This window comes from Porites lutea, chromosome 2 (assembly GCF_958299795.1).
Source record: "Porites lutea chromosome 2, jaPorLute2.1, whole genome shotgun sequence".
Classification (NCBI taxonomy): domain Eukaryota; kingdom Metazoa; phylum Cnidaria; class Anthozoa; order Scleractinia; family Poritidae; genus Porites; species Porites lutea.
Genome location: NC_133202.1, coordinates 36643438 through 36670937, shown reverse-complemented (window position 1 = coordinate 36670937; position 27500 = coordinate 36643438). Strand labels below are relative to the sequence as shown.

Here is a 27500-nt window from a genome sequence, read left to right as displayed (position 1 = left end):
GCAAATTAAGTTTTAAAAGATTGCCTGCAATGTGCTGGACTTGACTTAAGATTTCAGGCAACCCGGTTTTCAAAACTCCAGGTAGATATCTCCAATTATTGACCTTTCTGCATCTTAACTGTCAATTCCTACTAACATTTTTATTTTTTACAGTGAAAGAGGTATTTGGATGGTGAATCCCTGGAGATAATTATCTCCAATTATTGACCTTTCTGCATCTTAACTGTCAATTCCTACTAACATTTTTATTTTTTACAGTGAAAGAGGTATTTGGATGGTGAATCCCTGGAGATATATACCTGGTTTTTTGAAAACCGGGCTACTAAAAAATGTCAGTCTCTCACACTGATTGTTAATTTGATGGCCCTTGTTACTTGAAAAGTAAAATCTCACCTCAAAAAGAAATTATTGAATACATGAGCTTCCATTTGATAGAATCATCTGTCTTGAAAGTAACAAAAGTGAAGTTTTCCTCATTAATCTGGAAAATAAGGCATTTTAAGAAGCAATTTTTAGTGTCGGTGTCACCGATTGCAAAGCCAATTCCCCAGTTCACCCCATTTTTAATTGAAGCTGGTCTCCCACTGAAACAATCTAAGCCAACACTGCTCAACAATACCAAGTCCTAAAACCAGCAGTTCAACTGCTTGCTGACTAGGAACATTATCAACAGGGTGGGTCATTGCTTGCATGCAAACAGCACAAACAAACTGCATAAGAGTGCAAAAACACATCAAACTTTACAACAACCCCACTTCCCTGGAATTTAACCAGGCTACCCCAAATGCATACCAGACGATAGCCCCGTGTCTGTGCAACAACATGGCACCCAGCCAGACACAACCCACCCTTAATTTGAGTGAGACATTGACCTTTGAAAGACAGGGGTAGCCCCGGTACAAAAACTCAGCGAATCCGCCCTCTAGCACAAAGCATAGTCTTCACAACAACCCCACCCCCCTGGAATTTAACCAGGCTACCCCAAATGCATACCAGATGATAGCCCTGTGTCTGTGCAACAACATGACACCCAGCCAGACACAACCCCCCCTTAATTTGAGGGAGACATTGAGCTTTGAAAGACAGGGGTAAGCCCAGCTACAAAAACCCAGCGAATCTGCACTCTAGCACAAAGCATAGTCTTTACAACAACCCCACCCCCCTGGAATTTAACCAGGCTACCCCAAATGCATACCAGATGATAGCCCTGTGTCTGTGCAACAACATGACACCCAGCCAGACACAACCCCCCCTTAATTTGAGGGAGACATTGAGCTTTGAAAGACAGGGGTAAGCCCAGCTACAAAAACCCAGCGAATCTGCACTCTAGCACAAAGCATAGTCTTTACAACAACCCCACCCCCCTGGAATTTAACCAGGCTACCCCAAATGCATACCAGATGATAGCCCTGTGTCTGTGGAACAACATGACACCCAGCCAGACACAACCCCCCCTTAATTTGAGGGAGACATTGAGCTTTGAAAGACAGGGGTAAGCCCAGCTACAAAAACCCAGCGAATCTGCACTCTAGCACAAAGCATAGTCTTTACAACAACCCCACCCCCCTGGAATTTAACCAGGCTACCCCAAATGCATACCAGATGATAGCCCTGTGTCTGTGCAACAACATGACACCCAGCCAGACACAACCCCCCCTTAATTTGAGGGAGACATTGAGCTTTGAAAGACAGGGGTAAGCCCAGCTACAAAAACCCAGCGAATCTGCACTCTAGCACAAAGCATAGTCTTTACAACAACCCCACCCCCCTGGAACTTAACCAGGCTACCCCAAATGCATACCAGATGATAGCCCTGTGTCTGTGCAACAACATGACACCCAGCCAGACACAACTCCCCCTTAATTTGAGGGAGACATTGAGCTTTGAAAGACAGGGGTAAGCCCAGCTACAAAAACCCAGCGAATCTGCACTCTAGCACAAAGCATAGTCTTTACAACAACCCCACCCCCCTGGAACTTAACCAGGCTACCCCAAATGCATACCAGATGATAGCCCTGTGTCTGTGGAACAACATGACACCCAGCCAGACACAACCCCCCCTTAATTTGAGGGAGACATTGAGCTTTGAAAGACAGGGGTAAGCCCAGCTACAAAAACCCAGCGAATCTGCACTCTAGCACAAAGCATAGTCTTTACAACAACCCCACCCCCCTGGAATTTAACCAGGCTACCCCAAATGCATACCAGATGATAGCCCTGTGTCTGTGCAACAACATGACACTTAGTTTGACGGAAGCCCCCCTCAAAAAATATTATCTGGGCCAACGGGGGCAACAGCCCGTCCCTACGGGACGGACTGTTGCCCCCCTCGTGCAAATTTTCTGGAATTTGCACTGATTTCTGTCACTTGCAGGAAGTTATTTGAAGCCCATGGTTAAGAGGTGAGGGTGGTTAGTCCTGAAGAGCGAGATTGTTATTTTTACACTAAAAGTATCAGGGCTTTAAGCAAATTAAGTTTTAAAAGATTGCCTGCAATGTGCTGGACTTGACTTAAGATTTCAGGCAACCCGGTTTTCAAAACTCCAGGTAGATATCTCCAATTATTGACCTTTCTGCATCTTAACTGTCAATTCCTACTAACATTTTTATTTTTTACAGTGAAAGAGGTATTTGGATGGTGAATCCCTGGAGATATATACCTGGTTTTTTGAAAACCGGGCTACTAAAAAATGTCAGTCTCTCACACTGATTGTTAATTTGATGGCCCTTGTTACTTGAAAAGTAAAATCTCACCTCAAAAAGAAATTATTGAATACATGAGCTTCCATTTGATAGAATCATCTGTCTTGAAAGTAACAAAAGTGAAGTTTTCCTCATTAATCTGGAAAATAAGGCATTTTAAGAAGCAATTTTTAGTGTCGGTGTCACCGATTGCAAAGCCAATTCCCCAGTTCACCCCATTTTTAATTGAAGCTGGTCTCCCACTGAAACAATCTAAGCCAACACTGCTCAACAATACCAAGTCCTAAAACCAGCAGTTCAACTGCTTGCTGACTAGGAACATTATCAACAGGGTGGGTCATTGCTTGCATGCAAACAGCACAAACAAACTGCATAAGAGTGCAAAAACACATCAAACTTTACAACAACCCCACTTCCCTGGAATTTAACCAGGCTACCCCAAATGCATACCAGACGATAGCCCCGTGTCTGTGCAACAACATGGCACCCAGCCAGACACAACCCACCCTTAATTTGAGTGAGACATTGACCTTTGAAAGACAGGGGTAGCCCCGGTACAAAAACTCAGCGAATCCGCCCTCTAGCACAAAGCATAGTCTTTACAACAACCCCACCCCCCTGGAATTTAACCAGGCTACCCCAAATGCATACCAGATGATAGCCCTGTGTCTGTGCAACAACATGACACCCAGCCAGACACAACCCCCCCTTAATTTGAGGGAGACATTGAGCTTTGAAAGACAGGGGTAAGCCCAGCTACAAAAACCCAGCGAATCTGCACTCTAGCACAAAGCATAGTCTTTACAACAACCCCACCCCCCTGGAATTTAACCAGGCTACCCCAAATGCATACCAGATGATAGCCCTGTGTCTGTGCAACAACATGACACCCAGCCAGACACAACCCCCCCTTAATTTGAGGGAGACATTGAGCTTTGAAAGACAGGGGTAAGCCCAGCTACAAAAACCCAGCGAATCTGCACTCTAGCACAAAGCATAGTCTTTACAACAACCCCACCCCCCTGGAATTTAACCAGGCTACCCCAAATGCATACCAGATGATAGCCCTGTGTCTGTGCAACAACATGACACCCAGCCAGACACAACCCCCCCTTAATTTGAGGGAGACATTGAGCTTTGAAAGACAGGGGTAAGCCCAGCTACAAAAACCCAGCGAATCTGCACTCTAGCACAAAGCATAGTCTTTACAACAACCCCACCCCCCTGGAACTTAACCAGGCTACCCCAAATGCATACCAGATGATAGCCCTGTGTCTGTGCAACAACATGACACCCAGCCAGACACAACTCCCCCTTAATTTGAGGGAGACATTGAGCTTTGAAAGACAGGGGTAAGCCCAGCTACAAAAACCCAGCGAATCTGCACTCTAGCACAAAGCATAGTCTTTACAACAACCCCACCCCCCTGGAACTTAACCAGGCTACCCCAAATGCATACCAGATGATAGCCCTGTGTCTGTGCAACAACATGACACCCAGCCAGACACAACCCCCCCTTAATTTGAGGGAGACATTGAGCTTTGAAAGACAGGGGTAAGCCCAGCTACAAAAACCCAGCGAATCTGCACTCTAGCACAAAGCATAGTCTTTACAACAACCCCACCCCCCTGGAATTTAACCAGGCTACCCCAAATGCATACCAGATGATAGCCCTGTGTCTGTGCAACAACATGACACTTAGTTTGACGGAAGCCCCCCTCAAAAAATATTATCTGGGCCAACGGGGGCAACAGCCCGTCCCTACGGGACGGACTGTTGCCCCCCTCGTGCAAATTTTCTGGAATTTGCACTGATTTCTGTCACTTGCAGGAAGTTATTTGAAGCCCATGGTTAAGAGGTGAGGGTGGTTAGTCCTGAAGAGCGAGATTGTTATTTTTACACTAAAAGTATCAGGGCTTTAAGCAAATTAAGTTTTAAAAGATTGCCTGCAATGTGCTGGACTTGACTTAAGATTTCAGGCAACCCGGTTTTCAAAACTCCAGGTAGATATCTCCAATTATTGACCTTTCTGCATCTTAACTGTCAATTCCTACTAACATTTTTATTTTTTACAGTGAAAGAGGTATTTGGATGGTGAATCCCTGGAGATATATACCTGGTTTTTTGAAAACCGGGCTACTAAAAAATGTCAGTCTCTCACACTGATTGTTAATTTGATGGCCCTTGTTACTTGAAAAGTAAAATCTCACCTCAAAAAGAAATTATTGAATACATGAGCTTCCATTTGATAGAATCATCTGTCTTGAAAGTAACAAAAGTGAAGTTTTCCTCATTAATCTGGAAAATAAGGCATTTTAAGAAGCAATTTTTAGTGTCGGTGTCACCGATTGCAAAGCCAATTCCCCAGTTCACCCCATTTTTAATTGAAGCTGGTCTCCCACTGAAACAATCTAAGCCAACACTGCTCAACAATACCAAGTCCTAAAACCAGCAGTTCAACTGCTTGCTGACTAGGAACATTATCAACAGGGTGGGTCATTGCTTGCATGCAAACAGCACAAACAAACTGCATAAGAGTGCAAAAACACATCAAACTTTACAACAACCCCACTTCCCTGGAATTTAACCAGGCTACCCCAAATGCATACCAGACGATAGCCCCGTGTCTGTGCAACAACATGGCACCCAGCCAGACACAACCCACCCTTAATTTGAGTGAGACATTGACCTTTGAAAGACAGGGGTAGCCCCGGTACAAAAACTCAGCGAATCCGCCCTCTAGCACAAAGCATAGTCTTCACAACAACCCCACCCCCCTGGAATTTAACCAGGCTACCCCAAATGCATACCAGATGATAGCCCTGTGTCTGTGCAACAACATGACACCCAGCCAGACACAACCCCCCCTTAATTTGAGGGAGACATTGAGCTTTGAAAGACAGGGGTAAGCCCAGCTACAAAAACCCAGCGAATCTGCACTCTAGCACAAAGCATAGTCTTTACAACAACCCCACCCCCCTGGAATTTAACCAGGCTACCCCAAATGCATACCAGATGATAGCCCTGTGTCTGTGCAACAACATGACACCCAGCCAGACACAACCCCCCCTTAATTTGAGGGAGACATTGAGCTTTGAAAGACAGGGGTAAGCCCAGCTACAAAAACCCAGCGAATCTGCACTCTAGCACAAAGCATAGTCTTTACAACAACCCCACCCCCCTGGAATTTAACCAGGCTACCCCAAATGCATACCAGATGATAGCCCTGTGTCTGTGCAACAACATGACACCCAGCCAGACACAACCCCCCCTTAATTTGAGGGAGACATTGAGCTTTGAAAGACAGGGGTAAGCCCAGCTACAAAAACCCAGCGAATCTGCACTCTAGCACAAAGCATAGTCTTTACAACAACCCCACCCCCCTGGAATTTAACCAGGCTACCCCAAATGCATACCAGATGATAGCCCTGTGTCTGTGCAACAACATGACACCCAGCCAGACACAACCCCCCCTTAATTTGAGGGAGACATTGAGCTTTGAAAGACAGGGGTAAGCCCAGCTACAAAAACCCAGCGAATCTGCACTCTAGCACAAAGCATAGTCTTTACAACAACCCCACCCCCCTGGAACTTAACCAGGCTACCCCAAATGCATACCAGATGATAGCCCTGTGTCTGTGCAACAACATGACACCCAGCCAGACACAACTCCCCCTTAATTTGAGGGAGACATTGAGCTTTGAAAGACAGGGGTAAGCCCAGCTACAAAAACCCAGCGAATCTGCACTCTAGCACAAAGCATAGTCTTTACAACAACCCCACCCCCCTGGAACTTAACCAGGCTACCCCAAATGCATACCAGATGATAGCCCTGTGTCTGTGCAACAACATGACACCCAGCCAGACACAACCCCCCCTTAATTTGAGGGAGACATTGAGCTTTGAAAGACAGGGGTAAGCCCAGCTACAAAAACCCAGCGAATCTGCACTCTAGCACAAAGCATAGTCTTTACAACAACCCCACCCCCCTGGAATTTAACCAGGCTACCCCAAATGCATACCAGATGATAGCCCTGTGTCTGTGCAACAACATGACACCCAGCCAGACACAACCCCCCCTTAATTTGAGGGAGACATTGAGCTTTGAAAGACAGGGGTAAGCCCAGCTACAAAAACCCAGCGAATCTGCACTCTAGCACAAAGCATAGTCTTTACAACAACCCCACCCCCCTGGAATTTAACCAGGCTACCCCAAATGCATACCAGATGATAGCCCTGTGTCTGTGCAACAACATGACACTTAGTTTGACGGAAGCCCCCCTCAAAAAATATTATCTGGGCCAACGGGGGCAACAGCCCGTCCCTACGGGACGGACTGTTGCCCCCCTCGTGCAAATTTTCTGGAATTTGCACTGATTTCTGTCACTTGCAGGAAGTTATTTGAAGCCCATGGTTAAGAGGTGAGGGTGGTTAGTCCTGAAGAGCGAGATTGTTATTTTTACACTAAAAGTATCAGGGCTTTAAGCAAATTAAGTTTTAAAAGATTGCCTGCAATGTGCTGGACTTGACTTAAGATTTCAGGCAACCCGGTTTTCAAAACTCCAGGTAGATATCTCCAATTATTGACCTTTCTGCATCTTAACTGTCAATTCCTACTAACATTTTTATTTTTTACAGTGAAAGAGGTATTTGGATGGTGAATCCCTGGAGATATATACCTGGTTTTTTGAAAACCGGGCTACTAAAAAATGTCAGTCTCTCACACTGATTGTTAATTTGATGGCCCTTGTTACTTGAAAAGTAAAATCTCACCTCAAAAAGAAATTATTGAATACATGAGCTTCCATTTGATAGAATCATCTGTCTTGAAAGTAACAAAAGTGAAGTTTTCCTCATTAATCTGGAAAATAAGGCATTTTAAGAAGCAATTTTTAGTGTCGGTGTCACCGATTGCAAAGCCAATTCCCCAGTTCACCCCATTTTTAATTGAAGCTGGTCTCCCACTGAAACAATCTAAGCCAACACTGCTCAACAATACCAAGTCCTAAAACCAGCAGTTCAACTGCTTGCTGACTAGGAACATTATCAACAGGGTGGGTCATTGCTTGCATGCAAACAGCAAAAACAAACTGCATAAGAGTGCAAAAACACATCAAACTTTACAACAACCCCACTTCCCTGGAATTTAACCAGGCTACCCCAAATGCATACCAGACGATAGCCCCGTGTCTGTGCAACAACATGGCACCCAGCCAGACACAACCCACCCTTAATTTGAGTGAGACATTGACCTTTGAAAGACAGGGGTAGCCCCGGTACAAAAACTCAGCGAATCCGCCCTCTAGCACAAAGCATAGTCTTCACAACAACCCCACCCCCCTGGAATTTAACCAGGCTACCCCAAATGCATACCAGATGATAGCCCTGTGTCTGTGCAACAACATGACACCCAGCCAGACACAACCCCCCCTTAATTTGAGGGAGACATTGAGCTTTGAAAGACAGGGGTAAGCCCAGCTACAAAAACCCAGCGAATCTGCACTCTAGCACAAAGCATAGTCTTTACAACAACCCCACCCCCCTGGAATTTAACCAGGCTACCCCAAATGCATACCAGATGATAGCCCTGTGTCTGTGCAACAACATGACACCCAGCCAGACACAACCCCCCCTTAATTTGAGGGAGACATTGAGCTTTGAAAGACAGGGGTAAGCCCAGCTACAAAAACCCAGCGAATCTGCACTCTAGCACAAAGCATAGTCTTTACAACAAACCCACCCCCCTGGAATTTAACCAGGCTACCCCAAATGCATACCAGATGATAGCCCTGTGTCTGTGCAACAACATGACACCCAGCCAGACACAACCCCCCCTTAATTTGAGGGAGACATTGAGCTTTGAAAGACAGGGGTAAGCCCAGCTACAAAAACCCAGCGAATCTGCACTCTAGCACAAAGCATAGTCTTTACAACAACCCCACCCCCCTGGAATTTAACCAGGCTACCCCAAATGCATACCAGATGATAGCCCTGTGTCTGTGCAACAACATGACACCCAGCCAGACACAACCCCCCCTTAATTTGAGGGAGACATTGAGCTTTGAAAGACAGGGGTAAGCCCAGCTACAAAAACCCAGCGAATCTGCACTCTAGCACAAAGCATAGTCTTTACAACAACCCCACCCCCCTGGAACTTAACCAGGCTACCCCAAATGCATACCAGATGATAGCCCTGTGTCTGTGCAACAACATGACACCCAGCCAGACACAACTCCCCCTTAATTTGAGGGAGACATTGAGCTTTGAAAGACAGGGGTAAGCCCAGCTACAAAAACCCAGCGAATCTGCACTCTAGCACAAAGCATAGTCTTTACAACAACCCCACCCCCCTGGAACTTAACCAGGCTACCCCAAATGCATACCAGATGATAGCCCTGTGTCTGTGCAACAACATGACACCCAGCCAGACACAACCCCCCCTTAATTTGAGGGAGACATTGAGCTTTGAAAGACAGGGGTAAGCCCAGCTACAAAAACCCAGCGAATCTGCACTCTAGCACAAAGCATAGTCTTTACAACAACCCCACCCCCCTGGAATTTAACCAGGCTACCCCAAATGCATACCAGATGATAGCCCTGTGTCTGTGCAACAACATGACACCCAGCCAGACACAACCCCCCCTTAATTTGAGGGAGACATTGAGCTTTGAAAGACAGGGGTAAGCCCAGCTACAAAAACCCAGCGAATCTGCACTCTAGCACAAAGCATAGTCTTTACAACAACCCCACCCCCCTGGAATTTAACCAGGCTACCCCAAATGCATACCAGATGATAGCCCTGTGTCTGTGCAACAACATGACACTTAGTTTGACGGAAGCCCCCCTCAAAAAATATTATCTGGGCCAACGGGGGCAACAGCCCGTCCCTACGGGACGGACTGTTGCCCCCCTCGTGCAAATTTTCTGGAATTTGCACTGATTTCTGTCACTTGCAGGAAGTTATTTGAAGCCCATGGTTAAGAGGTGAGGGTGGTTAGTCCTGAAGAGCGAGATTGTTATTTTTACACTAAAAGTATCAGGGCTTTAAGCAAATTAAGTTTTAAAAGATTGCCTGCAATGTGCTGGACTTGACTTAAGATTTCAGGCAACCCGGTTTTCAAAACTCCAGGTAGATATCTCCAATTATTGACCTTTCTGCATCTTAACTGTCAATTCCTACTAACATTTTTATTTTTTACAGTGAAAGAGGTATTTGGATGGTGAATCCCTGGAGATATATACCTGGTTTTTTGAAAACCGGGCTACTAAAAAATGTCAGTCTCTCACACTGATTGTTAATTTGATGGCCCTTGTTACTTGAAAAGTAAAATCTCACCTCAAAAAGAAATTATTAAATACATGAGCTTCCATTTGATAGAATCATCTGTCTTGAAAGTAACAAAAGTGAAGTTTTCCTCATTAATCTGGAAAATAAGGCATTTTAAGAAGCAATTTTTAGTGTCGGTGTCACCGATTGCAAAGCCAATTCCCCAGTTCACCCCATTTTTAATTGAAGCTGGTCTCCCACTGAAACAATCTAAGCCAACACTGCTCAACAATACCAAGTCCTAAAACCAGCAGTTCAACTGCTTGCTGACTAGGAACATTATCAACAGGGTGGGTCATTGCTTGCATGCAAACAGCACAAACAAACTGCATAAGAGTGCAAAAACACATCAAACTTTACAACAACCCCACTTCCCTGGAATTTAACCAGGCTACCCCAAATGCATACCAGACGATAGCCCCGTGTCTGTGCAACAACATGGCACCCAGCCAGACACAACCCACCCTTAATTTGAGTGAGACATTGACCTTTGAAAGACAGGGGTAGCCCCGGTACAAAAACTCAGCGAATCCGCCCTCTAGCACAAAGCATAGTCTTTACAACAACCCCACCCCCCTGGAATTTAACCAGGCTACCCCAAATGCATACCAGATGATAGCCCTGTGTCTGTGCAACAACATGACACCCAGCCAGACACAACCCCCCCTTAATTTGAGGGAGACATTGAGCTTTGAAAGACAGGGGTAAGCCCAGCTACAAAAACCCAGCGAATCTGCACTCTAGCACAAAGCATAGTCTTTACAACAACCCCACCCCCCTGGAATTTAACCAGGCTACCCCAAATGCATACCAGATGATAGCCCTGTGTCTGTGCAACAACATGACACCCAGCCAGACACAACCCCCCCTTAATTTGAGGGAGACATTGAGCTTTGAAAGACAGGGGTAAGCCCAGCTACAAAAACCCAGCGAATCTGCACTCTAGCACAAAGCATAGTCTTTACAACAACCCCACCCCCCTGGAATTTAACCAGGCTACCCCAAATGCATACCAGATGATAGCCCTGTGTCTGTGCAACAACATGACACCCAGCCAGACACAACCCCCCCTTAATTTGAGGGAGACATTGAGCTTTGAAAGACAGGGGTAAGCCCAGCTACAAAAACCCAGCGAATCTGCACTCTAGCACAAAGCATAGTCTTTACAACAACCCCACCCCCCTGGAATTTAACCAGGCTACCCCAAATGCATACCAGATGATAGCCCTGTGTCTGTGCAGCAACATGACACCCAGCCAGACACAACCCCCCCTTAATTTGAGGGAGACATTGAGCTTTGAAAGACAGGGGTAAGCCCAGCTACAAAAACCCAGCGAATCTGCACTCTAGCACAAAGCATAGTCTTTACAACAACCCCACCCCCCTGGAACTTAACCAGGCTACCCCAAATGCATACCAGATGATAGCCCTGTGTCTGTGCAACAACATGACACCCAGCCAGACACAACTCCCCCTTAATTTGAGGGAGACATTGAGCTTTGAAAGACAGGGGTAAGCCCAGCTACAAAAACCCAGCGAATCTGCACTCTAGCACAAAGCATAGTCTTTACAACAACCCCACCCCCCTGGAACTTAACCAGGCTACCCCAAATGCATACCAGATGATAGCCCTGTGTCTGTGCAACAACATGACACCCAGCCAGACACAACCCCCCCTTAATTTGAGGGAGACATTGAGCTTTGAAAGACAGGGGTAAGCCCAGCTACAAAAACCCAGCGAATCTGCACTCTAGCACAAAGCATAGTCTTTACAACAACCCCACCCCCCTGGAATTTAACCAGGCTACCCCAAATGCATACCAGATGATAGCCCTGTGTCTGTGCAACAACATGACACCCAGCCAGACACAACCCCCCCTTAATTTGAGGGAGACATTGAGCTTTGAAAGACAGGGGTAAGCCCAGCTACAAAAACCCAGCGAATCTGCACTCTAGCACAAAGCATAGTCTTTACAACAACCCCACCCCCCTGGAATTTAACCAGGCTACCCCAAATGCATACCAGATGATAGCCCTGTGTCTGTGCAACAACATGACACTTAGTTTGACGGAAGCCCCCCTCAAAAAATATTATCTGGGCCAACGGGGGCAACAGCCCGTCCCTACGGGACGGACTGTTGCCCCCCTCGTGCAAATTTTCTGGAATTTGCACTGATTTCTGTCACTTGCAGGAAGTTATTTGAAGCCCATGGTTAAGAGGTGAGGGTGGTTAGTCCTGAAGAGCGAGATTGTTATTTTTACACTAAAAGTATCAGGGCTTTAAGCAAATTAAGTTTTAAAAGATTGCCTGCAATGTGCTGGACTTGACTTAAGATTTCAGGCAACCCGGTTTTCAAAACTCCAGGTAGATATCTCCAATTATTGACCTTTCTGCATCTTAACTGTCAATTCCTACTAACATTTTTATTTTTTACAGTGAAAGAGGTATTTGGATGGTGAATCCCTGGAGATTATCTCCAATTATTGACCTTTCTGCATCTTAACTGTCAATTCCTACTAACATTTTTATTTTTTACAGTGAAAGAGGTATTTGGATGGTGAATCCCTGGAGATAATTATCTCCAATTATTGACCTTTCTGCATCTTAACTGTCAATTCCTACTAACATTTTTATTTTTTACAGTGAAAGAGGTATTTGGATGGTGAATCCCTGGAGATATATACCTGGTTTTTTGAAAACCGGGCTACTAAAAAATGTCAGTCTCTCACACTGATTGTTAATTTGATGGCCCTTGTTACTTGAAAAGTAAAATCTCACCTCAAAAAGAAATTATTGAATACATGAGCTTCCATTTGATAGAATCATCTGTCTTGAAAGTAACAAAAGTGAAGTTTTCCTCATTAATCTGGAAAATAAGGCATTTTAAGAAGCAATTTTTAGTGTCGGTGTCACCGATTGCAAAGCCAATTCCCCAGTTCACCCCATTTTTAATTGAAGCTGGTCTCCCACTGAAACAATCTAAGCCAACACTGCTCAACAATACCAAGTCCTAAAACCAGCAGTTCAACTGCTTGCTGACTAGGAACATTATCAACAGGGTGGGTCATTGCTTGCATGCAAACAGCACAAACAAACTGCATAAGAGTGCAAAAACACATCAAACTTTACAACAACCCCACTTCCCTGGAATTTAACCAGGCTACCCCAAATGCATACCAGACGATAGCCCCGTGTCTGTGCAACAACATGGCACCCAGCCAGACACAACCCACCCTTAATTTGAGTGAGACATTGACCTTTGAAAGACAGGGGTAGCCCCGGTACAAAAACTCAGCGAATCCGCCCTCTAGCACAAAGCATAGTCTTCACAACAACCCCACCCCCCTGGAATTTAACCAGGCTACCCCAAATGCATACCAGATGATAGCCCTGTGTCTGTGCAACAACATGACACCCAGCCAGACACAACCCCCCCTTAATTTGAGGGAGACATTGAGCTTTGAAAGACAGGGGTAAGCCCAGCTACAAAAACCCAGCGAATCTGCACTCTAGCACAAAGCATAGTCTTTACAACAACCCCACCCCCCTGGAATTTAACCAGGCTACCCCAAATGCATACCAGATGATAGCCCTGTGTCTGTGCAACAACATGACACCCAGCCAGACACAACCCCCCCTTAATTTGAGGGAGACATTGAGCTTTGAAAGACAGGGGTAAGCCCAGCTACAAAAACCCAGCGAATCTGCACTCTAGCACAAAGCATAGTCTTTACAACAACCCCACCCCCCTGGAATTTAACCAGGCTACCCCAAATGCATACCAGATGATAGCCCTGTGTCTGTGCAACAACATGACACCCAGCCAGACACAACCCCCCCTTAATTTGAGGGAGACATTGAGCTTTGAAAGACAGGGGTAAGCCCAGCTACAAAAACCCAGCGAATCTGCACTCTAGCACAAAGCATAGTCTTTACAACAACCCCACCCCCCTGGAATTTAACCAGGCTACCCCAAATGCATACCAGATGATAGCCCTGTGTCTGTGCAACAACATGACACCCAGCCAGACACAACCCCCCCTTAATTTGAGGGAGACATTGAGCTTTGAAAGACAGGGGTAAGCCCAGCTACAAAAACCCAGCGAATCTGCACTCTAGCACAAAGCATAGTCTTTACAACAACCCCACCCCCCTGGAACTTAACCAGGCTACCCCAAATGCATACCAGATGATAGCCCTGTGTCTGTGCAACAACATGACACCCAGCCAGACACAACTCCCCCTTAATTTGAGGGAGACATTGAGCTTTGAAAGACAGGGGTAAGCCCAGCTACAAAAACCCAGCGAATCTGCACTCTAGCACAAAGCATAGTCTTTACAACAACCCCACCCCCCTGGAATTTAACCAGGCTACCCCAAATGCATACCAGATGATAGCCCTGTGTCTGTGCAACAACATGACACCCAGCCAGACACAACCCCCCCTTAATTTGAGGGAGACATTGAGCTTTGAAAGACAGGGGTAAGCCCAGCTACAAAAACCCAGCGAATCTGCACTCTAGCACAAAGCATAGTCTTTACAACAACCCCACCCCCCTGGAATTTAACCAGGCTACCCCAAATGCATACCAGATGATAGCCCTGTGTCTGTGCAACAACATGACACTTAGTTTGACGGAAGCCCCCCTCAAAAAATATTATCTGGGCCAACGGGGGCAACAGCCCGTCCCTACGGGACGGACTGTTGCCCCCCTCGTGCAAATTTTCTGGAATTTGCACTGATTTCTGTCACTTCCAGGAAGTTATTTGAAGCCCATGGTTAAGAGGTGAGGGTGGTTAGTCCTGAAGAGCGAGATTGTTATTTTTACACTAAAAGTATCAGGGCTTTAAGCAAATTAAGTTTTAAAAGATTGCCTGCAATGTGCTGGACTTGACTTAAGATTTCAGGCAACCCGGTTTTCAAAACTCCAGGTAGATATCTCCAATTATTGACCTTTCTGCATCTTAACTGTCAATTCCTACTAACATTTTTATTTTTTACAGTGAAAGAGGTATTTGGATGGTGAATCCCTGGAGATATATACCTGGTTTTTTGAAAACCGGGCTACTAAAAAATGTCAGTCTCTCACACTGATTGTTAATTTGATGGCCCTTGTTACTTGAAAAGTAAAATCTCACCTCAAAAAGAAATTATTGAATACAGGAGCTTCCATTTGATAGAATCATCTGTCTTGAAAGTAACAAAAGTGAAGTTTTCCTCATTAATCTGGAAAATAAGGCATTTTAAGAAGCAATTTTTAGTGTCGGTGTCACCGATTGCAAAGCCAATTCCCCAGTTCACCCCATTTTTAATTGAAGCTGGTCTCCCACTGAAACAATCTAAGCCAACACTGCTCAACAATACCAAGTCCTAAAACCAGCAGTTCAACTGCTTGCTGACTAGGAACATTATCAACAGGGTGGGTCATTGCTTGCATGCAAACAGCACAAACAAACTGCATAAGAGTGCAAAAACACATCAAACTTTACAACAACCCCACTTCCCTGGAATTTAACCAGGCTACCCCAAATGCATACCAGACGATAGCCCCGTGTCTGTGCAACAACATGGCACCCAGCCAGACACAACCCACCCTTAATTTGAGTGAGACATTGACCTTTGAAAGACAGGGGTAGCCCCGGTACAAAAACTCAGCGAATCCGCCCTCTAGCACAAAGCATAGTCTTTACAACAACCCCACCCCCCTGGAATTTAACCAGGCTACCCCAAATGCATACCAGATGATAGCCCTGTGTCTGTGCAACAACATGACACCCAGCCAGACACAACCCCCCCTTAATTTGAGGGAGACATTGAGCTTTGAAAGACAGGGGTAAGCCCAGCTACAAAAACCCAGCGAATCTGCACTCTAGCACAAAGCATAGTCTTTACAACAACCCCACCCCCCTGGAATTTAACCAGGCTACCCCAAATGCATACCAGATGATAGCCCTGTGTCTGTGCAACAACATGACACCCAGCCAGACACAACCCCCCCTTAATTTGAGGGAGACATTGAGCTTTGAAAGACAGGGGTAAGCCCAGCTACAAAAACCCAGCGAATCTGCACTCTAGCACAAAGCATAGTCTTTACAACAACCCCACCCCCCTGGAATTTAACCAGGCTACCCCAAATGCATACCAGATGATAGCCCTGTGTCTGTGCAACAACATGACACTTAGTTTGACGGAAGCCCCCCTCAAAAAATATTATCTGGGCCAACGGGGGCAACAGCCCGTCCCTACGGGACGGACTGTTGCCCCCCTCGTGCAAATTTTCTGGAATTTGCACTGATTTCTGTCACTTGCAGGAAGTTATTTGAAGCCCATGGTTAAGAGGTGAGGGTGGTTAGTCCTGAAGAGCGAGATTGTTATTTTTACACTAAAAGTATCAGGGCTTTAAGCAAATTAAGTTTTAAAAGATTGCCTGCAATGTGCTGGACTTGACTTAAGATTTCAGGCAACCCGGTTTTCAAAACTCCAGGTAGATATCTCCAATTATTGACCTTTCTGCATCTTAACTGTCAATTCCTACTAACATTTTTATTTTTTACAGTGAAAGAGGTATTTGGATGGTGAATCCCTGGAGATATATACCTGGTTTTTTGAAAACCGGGCTACTAAAAAATGTCAGTCTCTCACACTGATTGTTAATTTGATGGCCCTTGTTACTTGAAAAGTAAAATCTCACCTCAAAAAGAAATTATTGAATACAGGAGCTTCCATTTGATAGAATCATCTGTCTTGAAAGTAACAAAAGTGAAGTTTTCCTCATTAATCTGGAAAATAAGGCATTTTAAGAAGCAATTTTTAGTGTCGGTGTCACCGATTGCAAAGCCAATTCCCCAGTTCACCCCATTTTTAATTGAAGCTGGTCTCCCACTGAAACAATCTAAGCCAACACTGCTCAACAATACCAAGTCCTAAAACCAGCAGTTCAACTGCTTGCTGACTAGGAACATTATCAACAGGGTGGGTCATTGCTTGCATGCAAACAGCACAAACAAACTGCATAAGAGTGCAAAAACACATCAAACTTTACAACAACCCCACTTCCCTGGAATTTAACCAGGCTACCCCAAATGCATACCAGACGATAGCCCCGTGTCTGTGCAACAACATGGCACCCAGCCAGACACAACCCACCCTTAATTTGAGTGAGACATTGACCTTTGAAAGACAGGGGTAGCCCCGGTACAAAAACTCAGCGAATCCGCCCTCTAGCACAAAGCATAGTCTTTACAACAACCCCACCCCCCTGGAATTTAACCAGGCTACCCCAAATGCATACCAGATGATAGCCCTGTGTCTGTGCAACAACATGACACCCAGCCAGACACAACCCCCCCTTAATTTGAGGGAGACATTGAGCTTTGAAAGACAGGGGTAAGCCCAGCTACAAAAACCCAGCGAATCTGCACTCTAGCACAAAGCATAGTCTTTACAACAACCCCACCCCCCTGGAATTTAACCAGGCTACCCCAAATGCATACCAGATGATAGCCCTGTGTCTGTGCAACAACATGACACCCAGCCAGACACAACCCCCCCTTAATTTGAGGGAGACATTGAGCTTTGAAAGACAGGGGTAAGCCCAGCTACAAAAACCCAGCGAATCTGCACTCTAGCACAAAGCATAGTCTTTACAACAACCCCACCCCCCTGGAATTTAACCAGGCTACCCCAAATGCATACCAGATGATAGCCCTGTGTCTGTGCAACAACATGACACTTAGTTTGACGGAAGCCCCCCTCAAAAAATATTATCTGGGCCAACGGGGGCAACAGCCCGTCCCTACGGGACGGACTGTTGCCCCCCTCGTGCAAATTTTCTGGAATTTGCACTGATTTCTGTCACTTCCAGGAAGTTATTTGAAGCCCATGGTTAAGAGGTGAGGGTGGTTAGTCCTGAAGAGCGAGATTGTTATTTTTACACTAAAAGTATCAGGGCTTTAAGCAAATTAAGTTTTAAAAGATTGCCTGCAATGTGCTGGACTTGACTTAAGATTTCAGGCAACCCGGTTTTCAAAACTACAGGTAGATATCTCCAATTATTGACCTTTCTGCATCTTAACTGTCAATTCCTACTAACATTTTTATTTTTTACAGTGAAAGAGGTATTTGGATGGTGAATCCCTGGAGATATTATCTCCAATTATTGACCTTTCTGCATCTTAACTGTCAATTCCTACTAACATTTTTATTTTTTACAGTGAAAGAGGTATTTGGATGGTGAATCCCTGGAGATATATACCTGGTTTTTTGAAAACCGGGCTACTAAAAAATGTCAGTCTCTCACACTGATTGTTAATTTGATGGCCCTTGTTACTTGAAAAGTAAAATCTCACCTCAAAAAGAAATTATTGAATACATGAGCTTCCATTTGATAGAATCATCTGTCTTGAAAGTAACAAAAGTGAAGTTTTCCTCATTAATCTGGAAAATAAGGCATTTTAAGAAGCAATTTTTAGTGTCGGTGTCACCGATTGCAAAGCCAATTCCCCAGTTCACCCCATTTTTAATTGAAGCTGGTCTCCCACTGAAACAATCTAAGCCAACACTGCTCAACAATACCAAGTCCTAAAACCAGCAGTTCAACTGCTTGCTGACTAGGAACATTATCAACAGGGTGGGTCATTGCTTGCATGCAAACAGCACAAACAAACTGCATAAGAGTGCAAAAACACATCAAACTTTACAACAACCCCACTTCCCTGGAATTTAACCAGGCTACCCCAAATGCATACCAGACGATAGCCCCGTGTCTGTGCAACAACATGGCACCCAGCCAGACACAACCCACCCTTAATTTGAGTGAGACATTGACCTTTGAAAGACAGGGGTAGCCCCGGTACAAAAACTCAGCGAATCCGCCCTCTAGCACAAAGCATAGTCTTTACAACAACCCCACCCCCCTGGAATTTAACCAGGCTACCCCAAATGCATACCAGATGATAGCCCTGTGTCTGTGCAACAACATGACACCCAGCCAGACACAACCCCCCCTTAATTTGAGGGAGACATTGAGCTTTGAAAGACAGGGGTAAGCCCAGCTACAAAAACCCAGCGAATCTGCACTCTAGCACAAAGCATAGTCTTTACAACAACCCCACCCCCCTGGAATTTAACCAGGCTACCCCAAATGGATACCAGATGATAGCCCTGTGTCTGTGCAACAACATGACACCCAGCCAGACACAACCCCCCCTTAATTTGAGGGAGACATTGAGCTTTGAAAGACAGGGGTAAGCCCAGCTACAAAAACCCAGCGAATCTGCACTCTAGCACAAAGCATAGTCTTTACAACAACCCCACCCCCCTGGAATTTAACCAGGCTACCCCAAATGCATACCAGATGATAGCCCTGTGTCTGTGCAACAACATGACACTTAGTTTGACGGAAGCCCCCCTCAAAAAATATTATCTGGGCCAACGGGGGCAACAGCCCGTCCCTACGGGACGGACTGTTGCCCCCCTCGTGCAAATTTTCTGGAATTTGCACTGATTTCTGTCACTTGCAGGAAGTTATTTGAAGCCCATGGTTAAGAGGTGAGGGTGGTTAGTCCTGAAGAGCGAGATTGTTATTTTTACACTAAAAGTATCAGGGCTTTAAGCAAATTAAGTTTTAAAAGATTGCCTGCAATGTGCTGGACTTGACTTAAGATTTCAGGCAACCCGGTTTTCAAAACTCCAGGTAGATATCTCCAATTATTGACCTTTCTGCATCTTAACTGTCAATTCCTACTAACATTTTTATTTTTTACAGTGAAAGAGGTATTTGGATGGTGAATCCCTGGAGATATATACCTGGTTTTTTGAAAACCGGGCTACTAAAAAATGTCAGTCTCTCACACTGATTGTTAATTTGATGGCCCTTGTTACTTGAAAAGTAAAATCTCACCTCAAAAAGAAATTATTGAATACATGAGCTTCCATTTGATAGAATCATCTGTCTTGAAAGTAACAAAAGTGAAGTTTTCCTCATTAATCTGGAAAATAAGGCATTTTAAGAAGCAATTTTTAGTGTCGGTGTCACCGATTGCAAAGCCAATTCCCCAGTTCACCCCATTTTTAATTGAAGCTGGTCTCCCACTGAAACAATCTAAGCCAACACTGCTCAACAATACCAAGTCCTAAAACCAGCAGTTCAACTGCTTGCTGACTAGGAACATTATCAACAGGGTGGGTCATTGCTTGCATGCAAACAGCACAAACAAACTGCATAAGAGTGCAAAAACACATCAAACTTTACAACAACCCCACTTCCCTGGAATTTAACCAGGCTACCCCAAATGCATACCAGACGATAGCCCCGTGTCTGTGCAACAACATGGCACCCAGCCAGACACAACCCACCCTTAATTTGAGTGAGACATTGACCTTTGAAAGACACGGGTAGCCCCGGTACAAAAACTCAGCGAATCCGCCCTCTAGCACAAAGCATAGTCTTTACAACAACCCCACCCCCCTGGAATTTAACCAGGCTACCCCAAATGCATACCAGATGATAGCCCTGTGTCTGTGCAACAACATGACACTTAGTTTGACGGAAGCCCCCCTCAAAAAATATTATCTGGGCCAACGGGGGCAACAGCCCGTCCCTACGGGACGGACTGTTGCCCCCCTCGTGCAAATTTTCTGGAATTTGCACTGATTTCTGTCACTTGCAGGAAGTTATTTGAAGCCCATGGTTAAGAGGTGAGGGTGGTTAGTCCTGAAGAGCGAGATTGTTATTTTTACACTAAAAGTATCAGGGCTTTAAGCAAATTAAGTTTTAAAAGATTGCCTGCAATGTGCTGGACTTGACTTAAGATTTCAGGCAACCCGGTTTTCAAAACTCCAGGTAGATATCTCCAATTATTGACCTTTCTGCATCTTAACTGTCAATTCCTACTAACATTTTTATTTTTTACAGTGAAAGAGGTATTTGGATGGTGAATCCCTGGAGATCTCCAATTATTGACCTTTCTGCATCTTAACTGTCAATTCCTACTAACATTTTTATTTTTTACAGTGAAAGAGGTATTTGGATGGTGAATCCCTGGAGATAATATCTCCAATTATTGACCTTTCTGCATCTTAACTGTCAATTCCTACTAACATTTTTATTTTTTACAGTGAAAGAGGTATTTGGATGGTGAATCCCTGGAGATTATCTCCAATTATTGACCTTTCTGCATCTTAACTGTCAATTCCTACTAACATTTTTATTTTTTACAGTGAAAGAGGTATTTGGATGGTGAATCCCTGGAGATATATACCTGGTTTTTTGAAAACCGGGCTACTAAAAAATGTCAGTCTCTCACACTGATTGTTAATTTGATGGCCCTTGTTACTTGAAAAGTAAAATCTCACCTCAAAAAGAAATTATTGAATACATGAGCTTCCATTTGATAGAATCATCTGTCTTGAAAGTAACAAAAGTGAAGTTTTCCTCATTAATCTGGAAAATAAGGCATTTTAAGAAGCAATTTTTAGTGTCGGTGTCACCGATTGCAAAGCCAATTCCCCAGTTCACCCCATTTTTAATTGAAGCTGGTCTCCCACTGAAACAATCTAAGCCAACACTGCTCAACAATACCAAGTCCTAAAACCAGCAGTTCAACTGCTTGCTGACTAGGAACATTATCAACAGGGTGGGTCATTGCTTGCATGCAAACAGCACAAACAAACTGCATAAGAGTGCAAAAACACATCAAACTTTACAACAACCCCACTTCCCTGGAATTTAACCAGGCTACCCCAAATGCATACCAGACGATAGCCCCGTGTCTGTGCAACAACATGGCACCCAGCCAGACACAACCCACCCTTAATTTGAGTGAGACATTGACCTTTGAAAGACAGGGGTAGCCCCGGTACAAAAACTCAGCGAATCCGCCCTCTAGCACAAAGCATAGTCTTCACAACAACCCCACCCCCCTGGAATTTAACCAGGCTACCCCAAATGCATACCAGATGATAGCCCTGTGTCTGTGCAACAACATGACACCCAGCCAGACACAACCCCCCCTTAATTTGAGGGAGACATTGAGCTTTGAAAGACAGGGGTAAGCCCAGCTACAAAAACCCAGCGAATCTGCACTCTAGCACAAAGCATAGTCTTTACAACAACCCCACCCCCCTGGAATTTAACCAGGCTACCCCAAATGCATACCAGATGATAGCCCTGTGTCTGTGCAACAACATGACACCCAGCCAGACACAACCCCCCCTTAATTTGAGGGAGACATTGAGCTTTGAAAGACAGGGGTAAGCCCAGCTACAAAAACCCAGCGAATCTGCACTCTAGCACAAAGCATAGTCTTTACAACAACCCCACCCCCCTGGAATTTAACCAGGCTACCCCAAATGCATACCAGATGATAGCCCTGTGTCTGTGCAACAACATGACACCCAGCCAGACACAACCCCCCCTTAATTTGAGGGAGACATTGAGCTTTGAAAGACAGGGGTAAGCCCAGCTACAAAAACCCAGCGAATCTGCACTCTAGCACAAAGCATAGTCTTTACAACAACCCCACCCCCCTGGAATTTAACCAGGCTACCCCAAATGCATACCAGATGATAGCCCTGTGTCTGTGCAACAACATGACACCCAGCCAGACACAACCCCCCCTTAATTTGAGGGAGACATTGAGCTTTGAAAGACAGGGGTAAGCCCAGCTACAAAAACCCAGCGAATCTGCACTCTAGCACAAAGCATAGTCTTTACAACAACCCCACCCCCCTGGAACTTAACCAGGCTACCCCAAATGCATACCAGATGATAGCCCTGTGTCTGTGCAACAACATGACACCCAGCCAGACACAACCCCCCCTTAATTTGAGGGAGACATTGAGCTTTGAAAGACAGGGGTAAGCCCAGCTACAAAAACCCAGCGAATCTGCACTCTAGCACAAAGCATAGTCTTTACAACAACCCCACCCCCCTGGAACTTAACCAGGCTACCCCAAATGCATACCAGATGATAGCCCTGTGTCTGTGCAACAACATGACACCCAGCCAGACACAACTCCCCCTTAATTTGAGGGAGACATTGAGCTTTGAAAGACAGGGGTAAGCCCAGCTACAAAAACCCAGCGAATCTGCACTCTAGCACAAAGCATAGTCTTTACAACAACCCCACCCCCCTGGAACTTAACCAGGCTACCCCAAATGCATACCAGATGATAGCCCTGTGTCTGTGCAACAACATGACACCCAGCCAGACACAACCCCCCCTTAATTTGAGGGAGACATTGAGCTTTGAAAGACAGGGGTAAGCCCAGCTACAAAAACCCAGCGAATCTGCACTCTAGCACAAAGCATAGTCTTTACAACAACCCCACCCCCCTGGAATTTAACCAGGCTACCCCAAATGCATACCAGATGATAGCCCTGTGTCTGTGCAACAACATGACACCCAGCCAGACACAACCCCCCCTTAATTTGAGGGAGACATTGAGCTTTGAAAGACAGGGGTAAGCCCAGCTACAAAAACCCAGCGAATCTGCACTCTAGCACAAAGCATAGTCTTTACAACAACCCCACCCCCCTGGAATTTAACCAGGCTACCCCAAATGCATACCAGATGATAGCCCTGTGTCTGTGCAACAACATGACACTTAGTTTGACGGAAGCCCCCCTCAAAAAATATTATCTGGGCCAACGGGGGCAACAGCCCGTCCCTACGGGACGGACTGTTGCCCCCCTCGTGCAAATTTTCTGGAATTTGCACTGATTTCTGTCACTTGCAGGAAGTTATTTGAAGCCCATGGTTAAGAGGTGAGGGTGGTTAGTCCTGAAGAGCGAGATTGTTATTTTTACACTAAAAGTATCAGGGCTTTAAGCAAATTAAGTTTTAAAAGATTGCCTGCAATGTGCTGGACTTGACTTAAGATTTCAGGCAACCCGGTTTTCAAAACTCCAGGTAGATATATAAATGTGTAGATTTAGCCAGGCGAAGCTCTCGTCAATATACTTATAGTTTACTCAACCACTCTTAGTAGCTGAATAAGCTCTATTGGCAAAAAAGAACTTAGCACGTGCAGCACACTTTGTTGTACATTTCTTTGCAGTTGTTTTGCACGACTTCAACGTGAATCTTCCTGGTGCAGGTTTTATGGAGGAAGTGTCGCATGTGCTCCTGTTCGCCTTTTTTTTTTCACTGCCGCTCATTTTCAAATCGGTGGTCGCTAGCATTTCTCATTTTCTCACCACCGGTACAAAAATTTTTATGTTTCTCTACCAACGAAATTTATCTCCTTTGTTATCTTATCTCTCGCTCTCGCTCTTTCTCTGGTATCCACGTCAGTATAGGCATTAAAATTTAGTCGAGAAACAGCTGTCAAGTCATCTTCAATATGGATGGCAAATGCAACTGACAGGCTATTGTCATTTTTCATGTCCTTGGGCTCCTGCCATGCCTTATCATAGTACTGGTAGTAAATGTGACATTTGACATCGGGTTACATGTAGGGACGGTCACTTGATTACCAGATTCTCGTTTCTATAGGTTACCATTTTTCTTATCCATTGTGCTCCGCCGTGCGCGTTCCGCGCGTGCGAGATCTCCGCTATAAAGATCTTTTACCTGCTACGTCAGTTAGAGAGGCTTCTTTGCTGCACGTCAGATAATCATTGTAAAAATTCACCATAACAACGGCACCATTGCTTGGCTAGAAAGAAATCAGTATAAACGGAATGATTTACCACTATTTCGAATTAGTAAGAGAAAATTTGCATCGCAACAACCTAGCATAGGGTTTTCTGTGAAAGAAAACGAATAATTTCAATTACAATGCAATTTAGATGATAAATATGATCTAAGGTTGGTTGTCCTTGCGATTACCAATTTTGATTACCTAACCGACCCAAATATTGCGCGCATGTAAATGCCATCGTGAAGACTGGCTACAATCGAACCTCCCGTAAGCGGACACCCACGGGACGAAGGGTAAGTGTCCGCGTACGGGAGGTGTCCGCCTACGGGAGGGTGAAAGCATATAATGCACCAGAACAAGTATTTTAAAGCTTTAAGACCACTTGTAACTGTATTATCCATCAAAGGGTTGTTGGATGTTGCTTTTCTGTTATACTGTACATAGGAGGAGCAGGATATGGTGTGGAATTGCCTTGAGAGTTTAAATTTCAAGGCGACAAATTTTCGTGCGACTGGCTCAAAGGAAAGTTAAAAAAGGAAAACTTTGATGTACTGTAACAAAAAAACCTTATTGGAACGTTACCTTCGTATACACTGTACTGTTCAGACTCAGACACTGCTTTTATCTAGGTGAGTGTGTGATTAAAGAATTAAAACTGAACCTATTTCGTTAGCAATTTTCTTGATGTATTGTTCATTGCCGCTTACGGAAGGTTATTTTAGACCCTGCGGGCCCCAAATACGTGTCCTTGTCCGCTTATGAGAGGTGTCCACTGACGGGAGGTTAAAAATGTAGTTTTTGAGAGGAGAAATCGCCGGGACCGCGGTTTGCGTGTCCGCTAATGGGAAGTGTCCGCTTACGAGAGGTGTCGGTTAATGGAGGTTCGACTGTATTTTTGATTTAAACATGAATTTTAGAACATTTTCGTTTACATACCCTTTCCAGTACTTGAATACCCAAAACGCTCTTACGACAAATTGGATAAATGACCAGTATTAAGGTTGCTGGCATTAAAGTCGTTTTATAAAAAAAAACTAAATAAAGTGAACGTCTAGTTACATTTTCTTAATCATTCCCCTAATGTTCCAGCGTTAAAAAAACTTTTGTGTTTATTCATCTGACCAACAAATGCATTAGGAGAGGGGATGAAAAGGTTTCTTTGCTAAAGTGGCTTTCTAATACGACTGGTCGAACCCCGCTTTAGGGATATCCGTTTAATGCATGCGGGCACTTCGTCATTACGGACAGTTTTTCTCGTTCCTGGGGACAGTAAACCCTCTCATTTTCTCTAAGTTCACTCGCTTTTGGTCCCGTCAGCGTCCGTATTAACAGGTTTGACTGTATAATGTTTGTCAGCTTCCAAACGCCGGCAAAGTCGAACAACAAATCGATCTTCATATCATTATATACTAAATATACGAGTGTTCAGCTTACCAGTCTCTTCAAGACATCATCAGGTACGTTTCTTGTGTTGTTACAAAGAGCAAAGGCAGACGAATGGCTGAAAATAACTGTACGAGACATTAAAATTGTTTCAGAAGATGACAGACAATAAAAGATACACGACACTCCAATCTGCAAATTTTTCTTTCCACGTCCACACGTATCCGTAGTCAAATCGAATTTGCCGTTCCACACGTATCCGGATTCACTCTCAGTTCATCAATCTTCGACTCATGCGAAAATTTTATCGCCAATCTTCTTCAATATAAACTGTGCATTTGACAAAATTGCCCATCACTGAGCACTGAAAAGTATAAGCGCTATAAAAATATTTTATTATTATTATTATTTTATTATTATATCACGCACTATTTCGCTCGTTTAACTTGTTAACGGCGTCCAATTCGTCCGTCCGACATGGAAAGAAGCTTCAAAATGACGAGCTGATGCCGTTTGGCATAATTGAAGTGTACAGTGATCATAGCTAGGTTTTACTACACACATATTATAAGACTTGAAACTGAAGTCCAAGAAGAAAAGAAGCGATATTTTTGCGCTGGGCAAGGTCTTGAATTTTCACGGTAAAGAACTGGGCTCGATCTTATGACGTCATTGGCTAAAACTAGCAGTAGCCGTTGGCTTTGGCTAGAAAGTGCGGGCGAAACCCGCACAGTACAGTAGTAGAGTACTTGTGTACCTGAATTACGTGTGCTTGCGAATCGAATGTAATAATGATTGTTGCATCACTTGCCTGTGCATTTACGTGATTACCGTGACATCAGAGGGACCTTAAACTCAACACCAGGGCCTTTGCGGCCACATACCATGCATATTAGTCGGCACAACACGGGAATTCCAAGAATGTGGACAGACTTGGGAAAAATTTCCCTATACAGTTAAAAGAGTTCCGACGACCAAGTATAGCGGGCGCGCTCCTTTTGTCGCCCGCAATAAAATATCCGGGTTCAGCGTCAACACGATTCCGGATTCATAGCGTATCCAAAAATTTCCACTCTGGAGAGCGGATCCAAAAAGTTGCGGATTCGTATGCGGGACTCGCCGGATAGAAAAAGTTGCGGATTAAAAAATATCCGGATAAGAGTGGACGGGGCATCAATGACACCAGTGTTGTTTTTCTGATCTTTAAAGATCGCCTTGGTTCGAGCGTTAAGAGTTATTAGAAGAGGGCGTTCAAATAATGACATAATAAAGGCGGCTTAATTTTGAGAAACAGTAATGTTAAATCGAAGATCTTTTGTTGGAATTTCTTCACTGCTGTTTCCTTTTTTTTTTTCAATATAACAAAAAAACGAGTTGGACTACTTCAGCCATCAAGAAATAATTTAAAGCCTTTCGCTTTCTAAGTCCTCGCGTACATA

General features: G+C 44.6%; 1 protein-coding gene across 1 annotated transcript in view; it reads right to left on the bottom strand.

Moving 5' to 3' along the window:
- Positions 1 to 24576: 24576 nt before the first annotated feature.
- LOC140928511 (dipeptidase 1-like) overlaps positions 24577 to 27500 on the bottom strand; it is an 8626-nt gene continuing 5702 nt past the window's right edge. Inside the window, exons 6-7 of the mRNA XM_073378269.1 lie at positions 26113 to 26189; positions 24577 to 24693 (exon numbers count right to left, since the gene is read on the bottom strand). Coding sequence (XP_073234370.1) covers positions 24592 to 24693; positions 26113 to 26189 — 179 coding nt within the window. The 3' untranslated portion in view covers positions 24577 to 24591. The remainder of the gene's footprint in view (positions 24694 to 26112; positions 26190 to 27500) is intronic.